The sequence below is a fragment of the Falco punctatus genome (genome assembly GCF_963210335.1).
Source record: "Falco punctatus genome assembly, chromosome: 3".
NCBI classification, from domain to species: Eukaryota; Metazoa; Chordata; class Aves; order Falconiformes; family Falconidae; genus Falco; species Falco punctatus.
In genome coordinates, this window is record NC_137582.1 from 71,212,860 (window position 1) to 71,230,904 (window position 18,045).

Sequence of the window (18,045 nt, forward strand, 5' to 3'; positions counted from 1 at the left end):
TTGACATTTGTACAGGGTGGAGCCACGCAGACCTAGTGTTTATCCTGGTGCCCGGGGACCTCACACTGGGTCAGCACTGAAGCACTGAGGTTCCTTTATGCTCTTTGTTACTACCTCTTTTCCTTGTGGTGTTACGTGTTCTTAACAGCATGCTGTGGCAGCGCAGCCCAAGCTCTCTGCCATGGCATGCTACTGCAGGTTGCTATATGCATTTGCCTGCAGCTGAGTAGGGATTCCATTATTTCTTTGTTGTCATCTGTTACTTTTTCTCAATTGTAATGAAGCTGGTGGCACACAAGAGACAGGTGTTGCTGGTATAACATTGATCGTGATGTTCACGGGCGTTAAGTATTGGAGTGTGAAGTGGTGGTATTTTAAGGCAGCCTACAGTTACCCTGTGGAAACACAACATCTATTTTTCATCAAGTTACATTACTTTGAAAATTCAGCTGTCACTATTAGTGAAGAAAAACTACTGCTCTGAAAAAACAATACTGGAAAAAAATGAAGAATTTTTACTCTTTTGTGTAAGGTTTACTGGTTTGCTGGAAATTGCTGTTAAGGCTTCTGAATTCCTCAGGGAGTCTTACCATTTTTTTTGCATATGTCCAGACACCTGTAGAGGAGGTAACATTCATAAACCACTTAGGAAGAACAGAATATGGGAAGATATTTTGTGATTTTAAAGATAAAAAAAGAATACTTACAATAATTCCTTCTCTTCATTATTTAAAACAGTGCTGAGTAATAAGGTAAGCTTAATGGACAGATGTGTACAGTAATGTCCGGCAACAGTGATTAAAAAAATAGTTAAATTAATCCCTCCTTTGGCTCATTTGTCTCCTTTTCTATGTTACTTTCTGATAGAAATTTATAATTTATTCTTTATTTTTTACTGAATGTGTTTGTAAGGATTTTGAAAAGAATGGAAAAGCAGTGCAACTTCATTATGTATGACTTCTCTGTTTCTTTCCATTTTGGATGTGTTGATGGATTCAGCAGGTTTTTCACAGTGCTTGTGAAAACCATGCCACTTACATTTACTTTTCTGATGAAAATCCATTATGTTTATTCATATAATATAGTGAATCCACCATCCTGGTGGATCTTCCAGATGTACCTCCAAATTTGTGGACACTTTAGAAAATTGGGCTCAGACATTGTGTCCCTACCTCAGTTCTGCATCTGCTCAACAACAGTGAGCATTACTCCAGTAAAGTCCTTTGAGACCTAGGGATGAAGGCACTGTGTAATAGCTATGTAACATACTGATGTTCATTATATAGTAATATGTCATGTTCATTATACAGTAAAATTTGCAAACAGCATAAAGCTGAGAGAGACTTAAGGGATTCTGGTGGAGAGAGCAGAATTAGAAGTCATAATGATGTTGAGAAAAGACTTGAAAAATCAGTATGTTTTTGGGTGAGGACAAGAACAATAGTCAGCTGTATAGATCCAGCATGGGAAGCTGTGTTGGGGCAGCACTTTTGCAGAAGAGGACTTGAGGGACACAGACTAAAAGTGAACCAGCTGTGTTGTAGTGATAAAAAAATGTCAAATAACGTAGTGGGATGTATAAACAGGAGAGTAGTCAGTGTGGTCTCTCATGCAACCTCTTTGGTCAGCAGTAGTAGGATCCCAGGTAGAATAGTTTGTCCAGTTTGGGCACCACACATTTAAGGAAGCTATGGACTGATTAGGGAGTATTCAGGGAGAGCAATGAAAAGGGTCAGAAGTCGAGAAAATGAGACTTATTTGGAAAGACTGACAAATCTGTGATTTTGCCCAAAGAACACCTGGCAGTGGCATGCTGTTTGCAACATGGAAAGGATGGTTGCAAAGAGGACAGGGCTTGTCTTTCTCTGTTTTGAACAGAGAGGGTAAGAAATATCTGGTTTAAACTGAGGCAAGAGATTTCTGTTAGAGATGAGGAAAATGCTGCAGCAATTAGGGTAATGAATTCTTGCAGCACAGTATCAAGGAGGTTGTAGTTTTTCATAAAGAAGTCCTTTTAAGACCAGATTAGATAAACAACTGTCAGAAATAAAACGGGGACAACAGATCATGCTTTGGAGGTATGACTTCCTGTGGGGTTTGCTAGCTTTGTTTTCCTAGTTTTTGTGAGAAAGCCGTATGAAACAGTCTTATTTGGCTTTGGAAGTTAATAGACCAAAACTGCGAATATTATAAATAAAAATTCTGTGTCTTTTGGGCTGAATTTGGTGAGTCCAAAACTCAGGAGTTCCCATAAATGAAAATAGAATTTTGTATTGCCCCCCTTGCTAACCTCGGTTTTAAAAGTGGAAACAGTTGGGAAGAGGGTGATATACTTTTATGCTCTGCCCAGAAATTAAACTCTGTCCCATTAAATGCTTGTGAAAAGAAGTCACAGCCATTTGCATATCCATAACATTTATCATGTTACACCCTGGTGAGCTGCTAAGATGTGTCTCCTCTCAGCAGGGCTCAGCTTTCTTGCTAGGCTGGATCCATTTAGCTTCTGTTTAATTGACAGTGAATGGAACAAGAGTCCTCTCTCCAAAACCACAAAGGAAGAGTTACTAAAATTAAATTTCACTGAATAGGTGAATGTCATAATCTGATTCCTCCATCTTCTTTCTCACAAATACTTTTCTTTGATCAGCGAGGCAATAATGAACAGTGAAGGTGAGGATCTGATTTAGTCATTCCTTAGGGTGAGTAGTTTGTATCTCTTGAAGCTTCTGTTCAGAATTTTTGAAAACTGCAGCAGCAAGGTGAATGATTGAGTGACCAACTCTGCAGAGTAACTGTCTTCATTATACTTGTGCATTGGCCATACTCATAATTTGCCCCAGCTATAGTGGTACAAATCGCTAGCAGAGCTATATTTTAACTCTGTTTCAACTGAGAATTTTTCTGTTGTTCTGTATTTTAAAGAAACTGCTTTGGAAGTATTATTAGCTTATCCCAAACTCACGATCATCGCTGTTTCACAACATGGTTTTGTTTGACTTCTCATTTTTTGTCTCCATTATGGCCAGAGACAGGATAATAATAATTTTGTTTCCTGAAACAAAAAGCAGGATCAACTTCACTTGGTCCCCTGCATATAATTATTATGAAATAGATAATTAAATGTTGTGTGTAGATAGTCCCATTTTGTCTTTTAAATGACATTCCAAGGTTTTGTAAACCGAGAATTTTGGCATGTGGTGGACTATGACAGTGGTGACATTCTCCCATTTTCAGCGGTTACAGACAGGCCATGGAAGGAAGATAATAGGAAGAGCAAGGTAGATTAAGATGACAAATGTATGAGGAAAATAAGGCACCGTGTTTCTAATTCAGTTCAACATCTTACAAACTTACTTTTTGTATCTGATTTTTTTATCGTTAATCAGTATTTTTACCTGGGATTAGCTTTATATAATACAGCTTAACTTGGCTAGTAGTACTTCTAATTTAAGCATACAGTAGAATATCCTCTTAATAATTTGACAAATGATTTTTATGAATCAGTAGTTCTTTCTTTGGTTGCCTAATATGGCTTGGGCAGTGTTACTTTCATTTGTTGTTGAATCAATTTCCTCCTTCTCTAATTATATTTCTACTATTTCTTTATACATGGTAAATTAATTCTACTAGTGTATGTAAAGAAAAAAAGTTCCATTTAGTTCCTGCTTTTCCAGGTAAGCAATATTGCCTTTCGAAAGCATTACCTGCACCTGGTTTGCATTACTGAAGAAAACCTTTCTTTTTCTAACCACTCACTGCTGTTAATCCATTCTTTTGTTCTGCTGTGAGAAGAATTTTCAAAACAGTTGGTAAACAGTGCAATAAACAATATGATTTATTACATCACCTTATAATGTAATGCAATGAATATTGTTTTTATTACTTTTTTATATAGTTAGATAAAACCTCTCGTTTTTAAGAAGGGGCGTAATTTAAACTATAAATTTCTTCTTTTAATCTGTAGAAAAGGTGGTGTGCATTTTTAGATTTTAAAAGCCTAGGCAATAAAACCCCCCTCTATTTTAGCTGTAGACAGAAATTTATCTCACAGGAGATGCCCACGCACAGACTCTTCTTGCTGGTTGTGAATAGTTTATATCTTCTCAAAACTCTTGTAACTAAAAGAAATATTTCTCTCTTTTATTATATTTGATATTCCAATCAAACAAATACATTCATCCTTCTGGAAAAAGAAGATAAATATTGCAAAAAAAAGTGGTCCTCTCCTTTGTCCCTGAAGTTCTCTTTACAAAATGCAAATAATAGTGTTGGGCTAGTTGGGGGTTGTGAGTAATAGTATCCTGAAGTGCTATAATCACAGCAGTTATTTATTATTTAAAAAAGCAAATTTTGAGAAGCAATCACTTTATTTGGATATTATTTTAACTTGTTGCGACTTGTGTAAATATTTTGGCGAAGGCCTAAATTGATCACAGACACTGAAATAACTTAAATAATTACATAGTGAATTAATTAGTTAAATACTTTTAATTGAAACCCAAAATAAAACAGACTGACTTCTTTGTTGGAGAAGTGGATGACAGCAATAAAAATAAATAAAAATATTTATGGGGATGGCTTCAAAGATATTTCTCCCTTCTTTTGTGGTTGGCTGATACTGTGGATAAATTAGTTTGCCAGAGAAGATAACAGGTACCATCTCTTCCTTGATCTTTGGTTCTTATTATCCCGCGGCAGGTAGCTTAGTTTCCCTTATGGAAAGCAGGCCGTGTCCAGAAAGATTCAGTATGTTCCAGTGATGCTTCATTGCGCTGTTTAGGGACTGCTGCCGCCCCCATTTTTTTTTTAATAGATGGAAAACCGAGTGAACTCACAAGCACAAGCAAATACTAAAAATACAATGGACTTAAGTGAGCTGGTTATGATGTAGTGGCACCTCCAAGTAAGAAGTGCTTGGACGTGCAGATGCCTTCCTCTATGGACAGTGTTGAGCTCTGGTTGAGGTGACTAATTGCTGTCTTGCTCAGTATCGTTGTTGGCTACAGGACTGTCCCCTGCCTTAGGAAGAGGTGGAGGTGGGTCATTTACTCAGAAGGGATCATCTTTAGGTTGAGCTACCTTAAGTAAGGATAAGCCCCTTCTCTGCAGAGTGCTTTATGATTTATAGGGTGACTCTTCTGCAAAAGCACTGTAAAAAGACCAGGGAATAGCACTGGGTCACAAAATCACAGGGTCTGGGAGTCCCAGGATGGGTTCAGGGGAGGGTTCACTGTGTTACTGGAGGCACGGGCTTTTACAGTGATCAGGGGCATCTTTGACAGGTGACCCAGCTGCAGTCAAACAATAGAGTATGGAAAAGAAAATGGGTGGAGAGGAGAAGTGACCTGGAACATGGGGATTGCTTGAAGCCTGGGACTTCTGAGGCTTTTTTTTGGTCTTAGTTTATTAAAGCTTAGAAATGGCACTTTTTATGATTATTTAAAGATAATCAAGATGATAGTTGCTTCCCAACCACTGAAGGTCCTGGTGCTCTTACATAGTGAGCTACAAAGTAACTCTTAATGTTACAGCAACTTCGTGCCAATATGAGAGAGATGGAAAAACTGTGTTTGCGAGTCCGACAAGAAGACATCCCAGTTCTGCAGAGAATGATAAAACCTGTGAAAGACGAAGCTTCATTTGCCATAAAAGATTTCCTGCAGCTCCATTCTGAATCTGCAGAAGAACTTAAAAGGCAACTTGAAGGACAGGAGGATGCCTCTTTAACCAGATCTGCAACTGTAGGAGGAGGTAGTAGAATTTAATTTCTGTATCTGTCATATCTATATCATTGTATCCAGTTTGCAGTTTCTTTGACCAGATATAAATGAAGTAAACAAATGAGATTTCAGTTGATTAATAATTATTAATCAAGAAGTGGATTTCTTCCCTACACCACACTTTTCTCATGACTTATGACTGAGTTTCAATAAGTGAAGAATTCCCTAATTAAATGTCTTAACAAATTAAATAGCTGTGGCCTTCCACGAGAAGGATCCCGTAGCCTTGGATCTTGAAATAGGAGACTGTTCATAGGAAGCAGAATACTTACATTCGTGTTTCACGATAGCTTGACTTCTTCCCCACCCACCCACCCCCGCCCCAAGCACTTGAACATGTGCAAGTAATCATTTAGGCCATTTTCATTGAATTAGTGCTTGCAACATCAAGAAGAAAACAATTTTTATATGACAGGTGATATATTATGCCACTGCTGAAATACATGGAAAAGAGGAGCAAGTTTCTATATAAAGGAGAACATCTCTTCCTCTAGCATTTTAACTTGATAACTGACAAGAAAGCAGGAAACAGTATAAATCCATTTAAATAAAAGATTTTGAACTGTAATGCGCTACAAGCCAGAAATGTTTGCTGTTCTTCCCTCCTTTCTGTACAGTGTGTCCTTCATTCTTTGTTCTACCATTCCATCTTCAGGGGAAGCCCTTTTGCTGCTAATGATCTGTGAGAAAGTTGGTTACATCAGGATTAAATCCTTCCACATAACAGTAATTAGATTGATTGCTGCACTAGCAGCACTTGAAGAGGCTGCCCAGAGCTTGTTTTTAAGACTCTTAAAATCAGGGCCTTAATTTAAACAATACATATTGTTTAAAATTGTTTGAAAATTTCATGTATCTTAACATTAGAAGTGTCCTCAGTCAGCAGCATTGTAGAAGAATCTGCTATCAAATTTGATTTCATTACCCTTCTTATTGCTACATAAAGAACTACAAGAAGTCTTTCAAGTGTGATTAATAAGCTAGCGAGTCTAATGGTCAAATAGGGAGAAAAGAAAAGTAGATTTGAAGACTGGGCTGGCTTTCAGGAATGTCATGTGCAGTAGTATCAGAAAGCCTTATGAACATCAATATACACCAAATACAGAATCACAGAACAGTTTGGGTTGGAAGGGACTTGTAAATACCATGTAGTCCAGCCCTCCTGAAGTGGGCAGGGGCACCTTCCACCAGACCAGCTTGCTCAAAGCCCCATCCAGCCTGGCCTTGAATACAGCCGGGGATGGGGCATCCACAGCTCCTCTGGGCAGCCTGTTCAAGTGTCTCATCACCCTCATCATAAAAAATATCTTTCTTCTTACCAGGCCAATAAAATAGACTGAGTTAGCTTCAGGCCAATAAAATAGACTAAGTTAGCTTCTGGCATACGAATCTGGATTTTTTCAACACCTTCAGCATCTTACAGTTGATTGGTCAGTAGTTTGTCCTTATATCTTTGTGGGTTTCGAAATCTGGGTATTTGCTGCGTTCTTCTTCCCCTCCAAAAAAGGACAATAACTGATTCTATTCTCTTGCAGTCCTCTGGGACCCCCTTATTCAAGTTCTCAGAAAAATGCTTGAACTGTTTTTTAATGCCCTAGAATGGATTTCATTGGAACCTCAGGACTTGAGTAGATCTAGCTCATCAAAATATTTTTAACCTGTTTCACCCTGTCCCTTTTTTTCTTTCTTGTCTAAATTAATTGCATGAAGTACCTAATTACAGCTACCCATTTGTATAAAGACTGACTTAATCTTTCTCCTAGTCATCTGTCTTTTCTTTCTTTACCTAGCAATGTGCTTATCCTTCCTTTGTCTTCCTCTAACTTCAAAAGCATTCACAGACACTTTCTTGGTACCATTTATACCCCTTAGTAGTTGCAATTTACGTGTCCCAGTCTTTCTGATACTGACTTCCCATGCTTCTATTATTCCTCGTACTCATCTTAATTGTGTGTCAAATTCTTGGTATCCAGGGCATTGAAGAGCTTTTGCTGAAGCCATAAATGTTTTCCTCTGCATCAGGACAATTTGCTGTCATCTTCAGCATAGCCTGTTTTATTAGTGTCTGCCAGCTCTTCTGCAATCCTTTATCCTTTAGGAACTTCTTCCCCATAGTTAATCAGTTTGTTGCATTTGTTGGTACCTCTTTTGAGGGAGCTCATTGTCTTCCATCTTCTACTCTGAGTTTTACAATAGTGAGCTCTGTTATTCACTGATCCCCTTCATGCATAGTAGCCATTTCTTTCAGGCTCTTTGAGAGATCTTCTCTGTTACGATTAAAACTAAATTTAAAATATCTCTTCTTTTGGTAACTTTCTGCAGTTGTCCTCAATGCATTCTGGCATTTCATTGGAAAGGCCTTGTCCTGGCTTATTGCTTTTCTAACAGTTACATAGGTCGTAAATGGGAACTAGAGTTTAATTTCAAAGAACAGGACTGCTTTTTAAATCTGAAATACCTTGAAAGTATGGAGGACATTGAGCATAACAGCACTTCAGAAAGACAAATTGATCAGAAAGATCAGGATGAGAAGAACAGAAAGATATTACTGGAATGACACGCTCCTGCAAGTCTGCTCAAGAATTCGGAAGTAATTCACCCCATTTAAAGTGAAACATACAGACAGGCAGACAACTAAATACAATTAAACAGATTTTTTTTTTCAAGTTTGCCTGCCTGTGAAAGCAGCTGTCTTGAATTGCTAACACAGATGCAATATATTGCCTGTTCTTTTGTGCTTAGAGGCTACAGTCCTGAAAGCAAATCTTGGCTGCTGATCTTAATCAAAGGAGCTTCACCATGCCCGTTCTTTGTAGCTTGTTGCTTCCCATCTGGTAGAGAAGGAAGGAGTTTACAAATTCAAATGGCCCATTTAGAAGGCATCAGTGATACGATGTAGTCCCTTCCCCCCTTCACCATCCTCAGCTGAGGTCCAATAGAAATGGAATTTAATTGCATTTTAAACAAATATTAACAAAAGGTGAGACTCCACTCTTAAAATTACTAAAATCTTTTAGAAGCAACATATTGAATCTTCCAGAGCATTAGATTTTTATCTTGAGTGTAATGAGGTGTGAAGCTGCTCTATGAAATCTGCAGAGGTGTTTTGTATTATTGCATTTCTGTGGAGATGCTGTAAGGGAACCGCTGGAGCCACTTCTATTCTCAGTTCTATTAAAATTGGTTAAGACTTGATAAAACATGAACTAGTGAATATAAATTTCTTACTCAAACTTACAGGCCAAGTGTGACTGCACCTTCTCTTACCCTTCTTGTTCTTTACTTTAGTTTTTTGAAGTGAATAAAGGATTTTCTTGAGGATTTTTTCCCCCACTGATTTTTAGTTATTAGAAAACAATAACATTGTAAACCTACATTTTAAATCTTTTTTTAAAAAAAAATTAAAAAATTAAAAAGAATTTTAAGTTCTCTTGAATGTGTCATGCAAAACTACAGTATCATTTCCATACTTTGAAGGATGTGTGTTTCTATAGTAGGTCAGTATACATTGTTAAGGACAGACCAGAGTAAGGAATGTAATTTGTGAGGAGGCAATTTTGCTTAGTGAGCTTTTTTATTTTCTTTTGAATTGTATTTTACTTTCAGCCAACTATAGCATGCATGTGGCTGATTAGGGAAGAGTACACTTCTCTTGGCAGAAGAAACTTGATTTTGAAATAGGGTTTTGGAGAACTGAAATGGAATAAAACACTCAAACCCAATGCTAAGTGTCAGAATATGTAGCAGAATTGGTTTCTCCAAAAATCCACACATTTGAATATATGATTAATTATGTTGAAAAGAGAAAAGTAATATTTTAGAACTGAGTATACAACATCAGTTAATCTGATGTTACAAACCAAAATATGTCCTGGAGCAGGTGATGATTGCAGAAGGGGAAGTGCCTTCCGTGTCTGGATTCTTAAAGGAAAAGGGGTAGAAATAGTCAGAAAGAAAAGCAAGCCTGAAATAAACCCCCAACTTACTTACTCCATCATTGATATTCTGCTTATTTAGTAATTACGGCTGAATATCAGCTTCATTGATGTTGACTTCCATTGATGTGAGAGTAGGAAGATTAAGTCCTTCATGTGTTTTGAGATACTGGGATAAAAATGTTGAGAAATGGACAAATGTTATGAAAATGCATAATTTTTATTTTATCTTATTTCCATGAATAAACATGCAGTATTACTGAATTTTAAAATGATTTTTCCATTGTTTGTATCTGTTGTAGTAACAGTTATATAATATTATTGTAGTACCTTTGCACATTCATTGTTTCTCAAGATTTTAATGCAGTATTTACATTTTAGTATTGTTGGACATATCTAACCAGTCTTTCCCATATTAAGCTTTCTCTTGATACTACCCTCAAGGAAGGAAACATCAGTGTCATGCTAAAGTAGCTGTCTTCCATCAGAAACCAAAGTTGTCTAAATTAACATGATCTTCGCACTGTTTATATACATACGTTCTCCAGTCTGCTTTTCATGCTCTCAAGCTGTTCTTTAATCCTTGCTGTGATAAGCCAAACGTGTTGTTCTACTTTATTACTACTTAATTACTTGTCTGTCATTACACACACGGCCATTACATCTGTAGTGGCTCAAGACTGGGCTCTTTGACTGGAGGAGGTATGTGTACGTCTGTTCATGTATCTGCTCTCCCCTATGCCACCCAGCTGTCTATCATTCCCCATTTTTTCCACCATACTTTGTCCTAATGTCTTCTGCATTCAGTCCAGGTGATTTAGAAAGGACGGTACTTGAGAATATCTCCATTACACCACAGAGCTGCAAATATTTGCCATCCTCACAGGACCGTTACCCAGCTGGATCCAGCACTGAATGCTGGGAAGCACGTTACTTGGCTTTCACTACTTCTAAAGCCTTTTCCTGCAGCTTCTTTTAGTCCCAAATGGCTGAAAATCAAGCTGGTAGCATAATAATCAATCATAAAATGAGTAACTGTCTGTTCAGTTTTGGAAATACAGTGGTTTTGTGTGTTGGATGTAAATGAAAAGTTTTTGTCCCAAGCTCAGTTTTCTTAGCTCGGTTGATACAAAATTAACTAACTCCTAGAATTCAGAAGTATAATTTAATATAATTCTCAGAACTGATTGTGAAAGCATGCTGATAGAAAGTAATTCATGTCTTTGGCAATAACTTCCTTTTAAGAAACTGTCTGGTGCTGTGAGTAAGACTTTTCCCTATATTAGCATTTTCAGGGCTGCTGTTTGGCTTGAATTAGATTAAATACTGATTTAGCCTTGAGAAAGATTAAGAGCGAGAAACTTTGCACATCACCTGCATTCTGATTCAGTGCATTTATTTATAAACATCGTATTTCTCATTCAGAAACTTCATATAACATGGAAGTGAAGGATGGCTCCCAAAGTTTAATCCAGATCTACTCCCGCCTTCCTGAAATACCTCAGGAAGAAAATGCAGCTGAGTCCTGGGAAAATTTAGAAGAGGTATGGTGGAATGCCTTCACTGCCATATTGGTGCTTTTGTTTTTAGCAACTATTACAAAGTAACATTTGTTTCTTACTTGTAGGACTTGATTCAGCTTAGCCAGTTGGTGACTGATTTTTCTGTCTTAGTCAGCGTAAGTATTAATTCTGCATTCTATCTTAGAGTCTTGTACAAAAGGAGGGCGAACGGGTAACTCCTAGTTGGGGGTAAAAAAGATGAGCAGTACTTCTGTCCGTAGCCTGAACTCAGACTGAGCTGGTATCACTTACCAAAAAATCAGAATAGCAGAATAGCATTAACTGAATTTTCAGTCCAGTATTTAAGACTACAAAATCCTAGTCACTGTTAGGAACTTCAGGAAAGTGCCAGCAGAGGCAGAGCAGTTTCCCCACAGTGAGCTGAGATGCCTGCGTGAAGGTGCTGTCTTTGCTACTTGGGACCCATGGTAAATACACCTATAGTTTCAAAGACTGTACGTTAAATACTTTCCAAAGTAGTAGGTGATGCATATAATGTTTACATCACGTTGTCTAGCAGTAAGGTGAAAGGTTTTATTTTGATTTTTAAGTGTCAACAGAAGAGAAATGTTCAAAAGCATTATTTTAACTACTCGGCTGCCCCATCTGGTTAGAAAACTAACAGCTTTTCTTTCCCTACATGAGTGACTCATTGCTACAAGTGGCTTTGTTGCTCTCCTGTTGATTGAGGCTCTGTCAAGGTAATTTTTTGAGAAGGCAATAGTCTTCTGTTTCAGCACTAGTGCTGGTAATTGCTCCTAAGTTCTTGTCACCAGAGCAACTACTGATATTCTAGCCAGTGTCCTTGGCCAGAAGCTCTACAGTATTGACCGCAGACTTCTCCACAGGTGCTATTCGTATGTACAATTTCTAATCCTAATGGTGACGATGGCCTTCACCACACAGGTTGGGTGTTTCTCAAGTACTTTTTCTTGCCTATTCAGGAGTACTAGAAAAGTCTTAGGTTTCCTTCACCTGTTATCACACCTTTTCTCTGCTGTCACAAAGCTGCCAAAAGGTCTTCATCATCCACACTCAGTTCCCAATATTTAGTTCTTCCTGGGCCACTGGGAATTCAAAGCCACAGTTCTCATCTCCTAGGAGAGTTCTTTCATCTCCTTGCTATCGGATTAGTTGGGATAGATAAGCTAGCTTTTATCCTTTCTGCTGAATATGTGCTGCTTCACATATACAGAAAAAAAGACTTAAGATTTCATTAGACAGGAGAGGGACTGCAAAAATTTTTATTCAGTAGCCTAAATGTTAGCAGCTTTAGCTAAAAGGAGGGGGTTCCTGTTCCCAGGACTTCCTGGATTTCAGACCCAACCATCATTAGATATAACAGCAAGCATCTAAAGTGTGTGGACTGGATACAAGTGAAGGTACCAGAGCTGGCAGATTGAGCAGTTTCTGAATTAGAAAGACAAAAAAGTTAAGAATGCCTTTTATTTTCAGCTTAAATGTCATTATTTTGTGACATAAAACAGTCTGGGAACTGCTGAGATTAAAATAAGAACAAACAAACCCCCAAACCCCTTTATCTTCTGCTCCAGTGTTTTCTGAGAGACTGCAGGGGAATCTGACGGCATTTGGAGAAAGGATGGAACATTTTTGTAGAATCAAACGGTGAAATGCAGAGTAACATCAAGTATATTTTCAGTACTGTCACTACTCTATTTGTAAAGTTAAGCCTGTGTTTTATAATATCATAAACACTTCTATTTAGATTTCTTAGTGCAGTTTTGTATGTTGGTACTGATCTTATAAATGCTCTTTATAGAATTATTTTTTTTAAATTTGAAACTCAATAGGAAACAAAAAGGCCAGTTTGGATTATTTTTCCCTTTGGAATGCGAGTTCGTCTGTTCAGAAAAAAGATGTAGAAATCCATATTTTCGGTTGTTTTCTGTAACTGCAGCAACACATTGTATAATACCCACACTATTATTACTTAATAGTTACGATTTTTTTTTAAGTAAGTTTGTAGTTTCAGCCCAGTTTATCAGATGCTATTAATGAACCACCATTAAGGCTGCACGGCTGCAGTGTGTAGCAGATGAAAGTGGCTGTGGGGCCCTGATTACAGGCATTAAAATGGTGTGTATTGGCTCACTGCTGCTTCCCAGCAGGTTACCTCACTCCTAATTCCTTTGCATCTAGTCTCAGCAGGAGAAGATTGACAGGATTGAAGACCATGTCAACAGTGCTGCTGTGAATGTTAAAGAGGGAACCAAAAACTTGGGAAAGGTAGGGATCTGCTCCTGCTGGTGAATCAATGGTACTCTGCCTCCCAGCAATCCTCTGTATTAACCCAATTGATCTGCCGTCTTTAATGCTGAGGGAGCCAGCAATTAAGGAAATAAGAAAGAAATGACTCACAGGTAGCAGGGGAAAAAAAAAAATCAATCTTCCTTGTAATTTTCTGCCACATCCAGACTACTAGGAAATAAAAAAAAATTTTCATTTTTGTAATGCTATTCTGATGCTGCTTTGGTTTATCTGCAAAGACAAGCACATTCAACGATTGGGTCACAAGAATGAAATAAGTGTAAAACAACAGGTTGATGATAACATACAATTTCAGTCCCATTCTATGTAGATGCCAGTGATAGTTGCTAATAAGCCACAAACCTTGATTCAGGCATGTTACTGAACAGTGAGCATTTTCTCAGTTTCTCATTGACTTAGTGATGGCAACAAAGTAATAAATAGTGTATATAATCAGCCAGAACCATGGAAAAGGGACCTGGTTCACAACTGCATACATGAGACAGCTCAATTTTGACTTGTTTTTACTATGTTCTGTCATGTATGTGGGATAGGAGATCATCTTTTTTTGAATACTAATTTGTAAAGTTTATCACTGAGCTTTAAGTCATTGCTGAGAGCAATAAGGGGAAAACACACATCTCCACAGGCAAGTATTCTAACTCTTGCTTTCTTTTCCCCTTTACAGGCTGCAAAATACAAGCTGGCAGCCCTTCCTGTGGCAGGTGCAGTCATTGGTGGAGTGGTGGGGGGTCCTATTGGTCTCCTCGCAGGCTTCAAAGTAGCAGGAATTGCAGCTGCACTTGGTGGCGGGATTTTGGGTTTCACAGGTGGAAAATTAATACAAAGAAGAAAAAAAAAAATGATCGAGCAGGTCTGTTCTAGCTGTCCAGAGCTTTCTCACCAAAGTGCCAAAAAATCCAGCTGAAGTATAAATTCATTATGACTAGGAACAAAAGTGTAGTAGCTGCGCTAATGACAGACATGCAGCCTTATGCTTTAAATACAAGGCTGAGCTGTGTGAATTTTGATAAGTGCTGTTACTTGGGAGGGGTCAAACAGTTATGTCAGAATTTCTGTCTTCAGATGTGGTGACATCAGTCCTTTCGAAATTGTACGGGTGACTTTTATTATGAAAATTCTTAGGTGTGTTATATGCACAGCTGTTAAGATGGGTGACAGGTGCTTCATGCCAAATTTGCACAAAGTGTCTTGCAGACAATACAAAGAGAGGTATCTGGAGAACCCTAGTGCTTTCCCATGAATGCCACCCAGAAGCTGGAGCTTTTATTATAGTGCTCCAAAGAAAAGGAGATATGCTCCGTGTGTCTTTCATGGTCATAGTACTTTCATTTATCTGGATTCCCAAGCTGCTCCTGTGTGTACCCCCGGGGTATGACTGGCTATGCCTGTTCAGTAACGCACAGGGAAGCATTAGGTGAAAATGGTGGGGACTAATATGGAAAAAACCCCTACGTGTATCCCATATCTGCCTCCATCAGCCAGATCAGAACAGCATCATAAGCAGCTTTTCCCCTTTTTCAGGTACCTTTTTTTTTAATTTTAAATTTGTGAACGTCTTGCTCAAAGTGTAGTTAAGAATTCAACAGTTTAAGCAGCAACCCCGCAGGAATGCTAGTGGAGATTAATAATTCTCCATGGCTGTTCAACTACTTGGCTTGTCCTGAGAACCATACAGGTGACGTGCCGGGCTCTATCTAGCCTTTCGAACCTGAAGCCTCAGCTTAAGCAGTGCTTGCTGATAGATAATGCCTTGGCCTTTGCTCTCCACCAACAGTGCTGTGGTGGGAGAGCTCTATAGCTTCCCTGGAAGGCAGTGCTGCAGCGAGACCCACTCTCTCAATAGTCTTTTTTTTATCCCTCAAGGGTGGCATTTAGGCACCAGGTCAAAGGACGGTGAAGCAGCAGGGCCGGGGCCGTGCAATGGTGCCAGTGTCAGCTGACATCCCCAGATGGTGGGGCTGTTTTGAAAATGTCAACCTGATACTGTTTAGAGTGAGTAAACCAGGCTTGCCTGGGTCAGCTGCACACCTCTTGCGTACCGTTCCATTCCAAAACTTCTGCTTCCACTCACACTTCCACCAGCCACTGATAGCTTCTCAGCCTTTTCAAGATTTTGGGACATGCAGTGGAGCCTGCGTGGGGTGAGATACTATTAGTGCTTTTGCTAGCTTTTTAGAGCAGATGCCTGTTACTCTTACCATCCTTATTTTACTGCTTAAGAAGCCTTTTGCTTCTGAAACTCCCATTGTTAAATACAGAAGGGTTAATGTGTTTTTACTGTCACAGTTGTACTGCCGTCACATAATCCGCTGATCAGCCCCAAGTCCTACCTCCATCCTTCCAGGACAGTTCCCACACTACTGCTGCTACTGTTTGGGGGAACAGGAGCTGAGGTTGGGAGGCTGCTTTTTAAAGTTTTTAGATTGTTCAATTCATCCTGAGCTCTGCTTGAGTCTGATTTTATTAGGTGAACACTGAAGTCAGTGTTCAGTTACAAGGCTCCCTAGCAGGGAACGCTGTATAAGGAAGCATACTATAGAAGAGGAAGCATACTATAGAAGAGCTCCCTTTTCGTAACCAGTACTTTGATACCATCATTGGAAATAACTGTCTGCTAATGACAGATGATAGGGTTTTCTGCCTAGAGGCACTGTAAGCAACTGTTAGTTACAGCACAAGCATCTTTTTCTGAACGGTTCTTCCTATTACTTTTAAAATATGATTGAAATCGGTATCTGTCAGAGCATTGTGTCTACTTCAGGTAGGTCTGAGGCTCAGGGAAGCAACACATGCGAGAATAGTTTTCACAAGAAATCACAAACATTGTCAAAAATCCATGTGTTAAAGCCACAATGCCTACATCTGTAAAATCTGCTGGAGTGGAAAACTTGACCTAAGTAATTCAGCTCCTTTGCTCCAGTCAGGCGAAAAGCAGGTTTTTTTAAATGCATCTACGAGCTTGTAATAACTTCACACTAAGGCTATTCATTCCTTTGATATGTAATTTGTACATTTAAAGGAAGAAAAAAAAAAAAAGTGTTCTTAATCAGAAACTGTGATTGATTCTTTGTATGATTTTTCTTTGTATGATTTTAAAAACCTGTCTGCTTTCCTACTGTATGCTTCAGAATCACGTGTGTTTAAATGACAGCAGCCACATCAGAGACATTGCAGACTCCACCCTCTCCCTCTGGACTAATGCCAGGACAATCTAAATTCATAAAACTGAATTCCTGCCGCAGCCTATACAAATTCAGCTTAGTATGCACTCATTATATGAAATGTCTAGCACAAAAAACTATTCTTCCTCCTTGTGTCTTTAAGGAAGCAATTTCAAAACGTGGTGTATGCACTAGACTTGGCAGAGTATTATTTAAGCTATGATTTTTTTTAAATAGGTGGTTTATTTACATATGTGAAGAAACATGGGCATCTGAATAACCAAACTAGCATTTAAATTGCTAGGCACGTGAGTCAGAAGCAATGTGAGATAAAATAATTCTTTCAGACCAAATACAACTTTTTGCCTATGAGACTGGTTGTAGCATTTACTGAGAACGTCGGACTTTATTTCTTTTCAGCATCTAAAAGATTAATCCCTCACAAATTTTATATTGTTAAAAAAACTGCATTAACAAGATTTGAGTCCTGTATTAAATTACCAAACACATACTTCAGCTATTGAAATACTTACATTAACTGAAATTACACAATTTCCTAAAGCGGTGCATGCATCTAGTAACTTGTACGCATATACCAGTTCAGAAATGGAGTCCTTAAGGGGAGTCCGGCATGGTTTTGTTCGCTATGGGGATAACACTAAAATTTTTGACAACTTCCTAGGAAAGCCTCAAGAAGTACTGAATGGAGTGGTTAGCTGAGCACTGAATGGTTAAAACCACTGATGTAGATGATCAGAGTTGAAGGGATCAGTTTGAAACACATCTCACATTTTGTCCAGCGCTTGCTCTCTAGGCAAACTCTCTGTATCATCAGATACTTAAAAAGCTCAAGTGATGCTCAACATCATGTCAGGCAAGCATACCTGGACTTCAGCTGTTCAACCTTTCTGCTGGCAAATAGAAAAATCACTCGGAAGTTGGTACAGCCAGGTCAAGGGTCATCAAGAACACAGGAGAATCAGGTCCAGCTCCAATGAATGCACAATGAAATGACTTCAGTGCATAACGGTCATAGAACTATTACATCTAATTGTCTACCTAGTGCTGGGATGCCAAAGCTCTGGGAACGAGTCCTTACTCAGAAAAGCAAACCTGGATTAAGGAACAGTGGAGGGGGTTTGAACATCTCTCTCACTTTCTAGCTGAAAGCACCAGCCACTCTGCATCTCTCTCCGGAAAGATAAGTTTAGACATTTATAAATAAGAATCCAAGGAAAAATGGGAACCTCAGAGGAGCTGGATAAATACTTGTAGGCACCAAGCAAGAAGTGACTAAAGTGTCAGGTGCTTGAAC

The 18,045-nt window shown here is 38.6% G+C and overlaps 1 protein-coding gene across 6 annotated transcripts in view; it reads left to right on the forward strand.

The window, feature by feature from the left end:
* STX17 (syntaxin 17) overlaps positions 1-17,209 on the forward strand; it is a 35,341-nt gene extending 18,132 nt beyond the window's left edge. For all 6 annotated transcript variants that reach the window (XM_080378614.1, XM_080378613.1, XM_080378615.1 and 3 more), the window contains 5 exons: positions 5,532-5,751; positions 11,141-11,259; positions 11,343-11,393; positions 13,438-13,524; positions 14,234-17,209. In XM_080378614.1, the coding sequence (XP_080234740.1) occupies positions 5,532-5,751; positions 11,141-11,259; positions 11,343-11,393; positions 13,438-13,524; positions 14,234-14,473 (717 nt within the window). In that variant the 3' untranslated portion in view covers positions 14,474-17,209. The remainder of the gene's footprint in view (positions 1-5,531; positions 5,752-11,140; positions 11,260-11,342; positions 11,394-13,437; positions 13,525-14,233) is intronic.
* Positions 17,210-18,045: the final 836 nt, after the last annotated feature.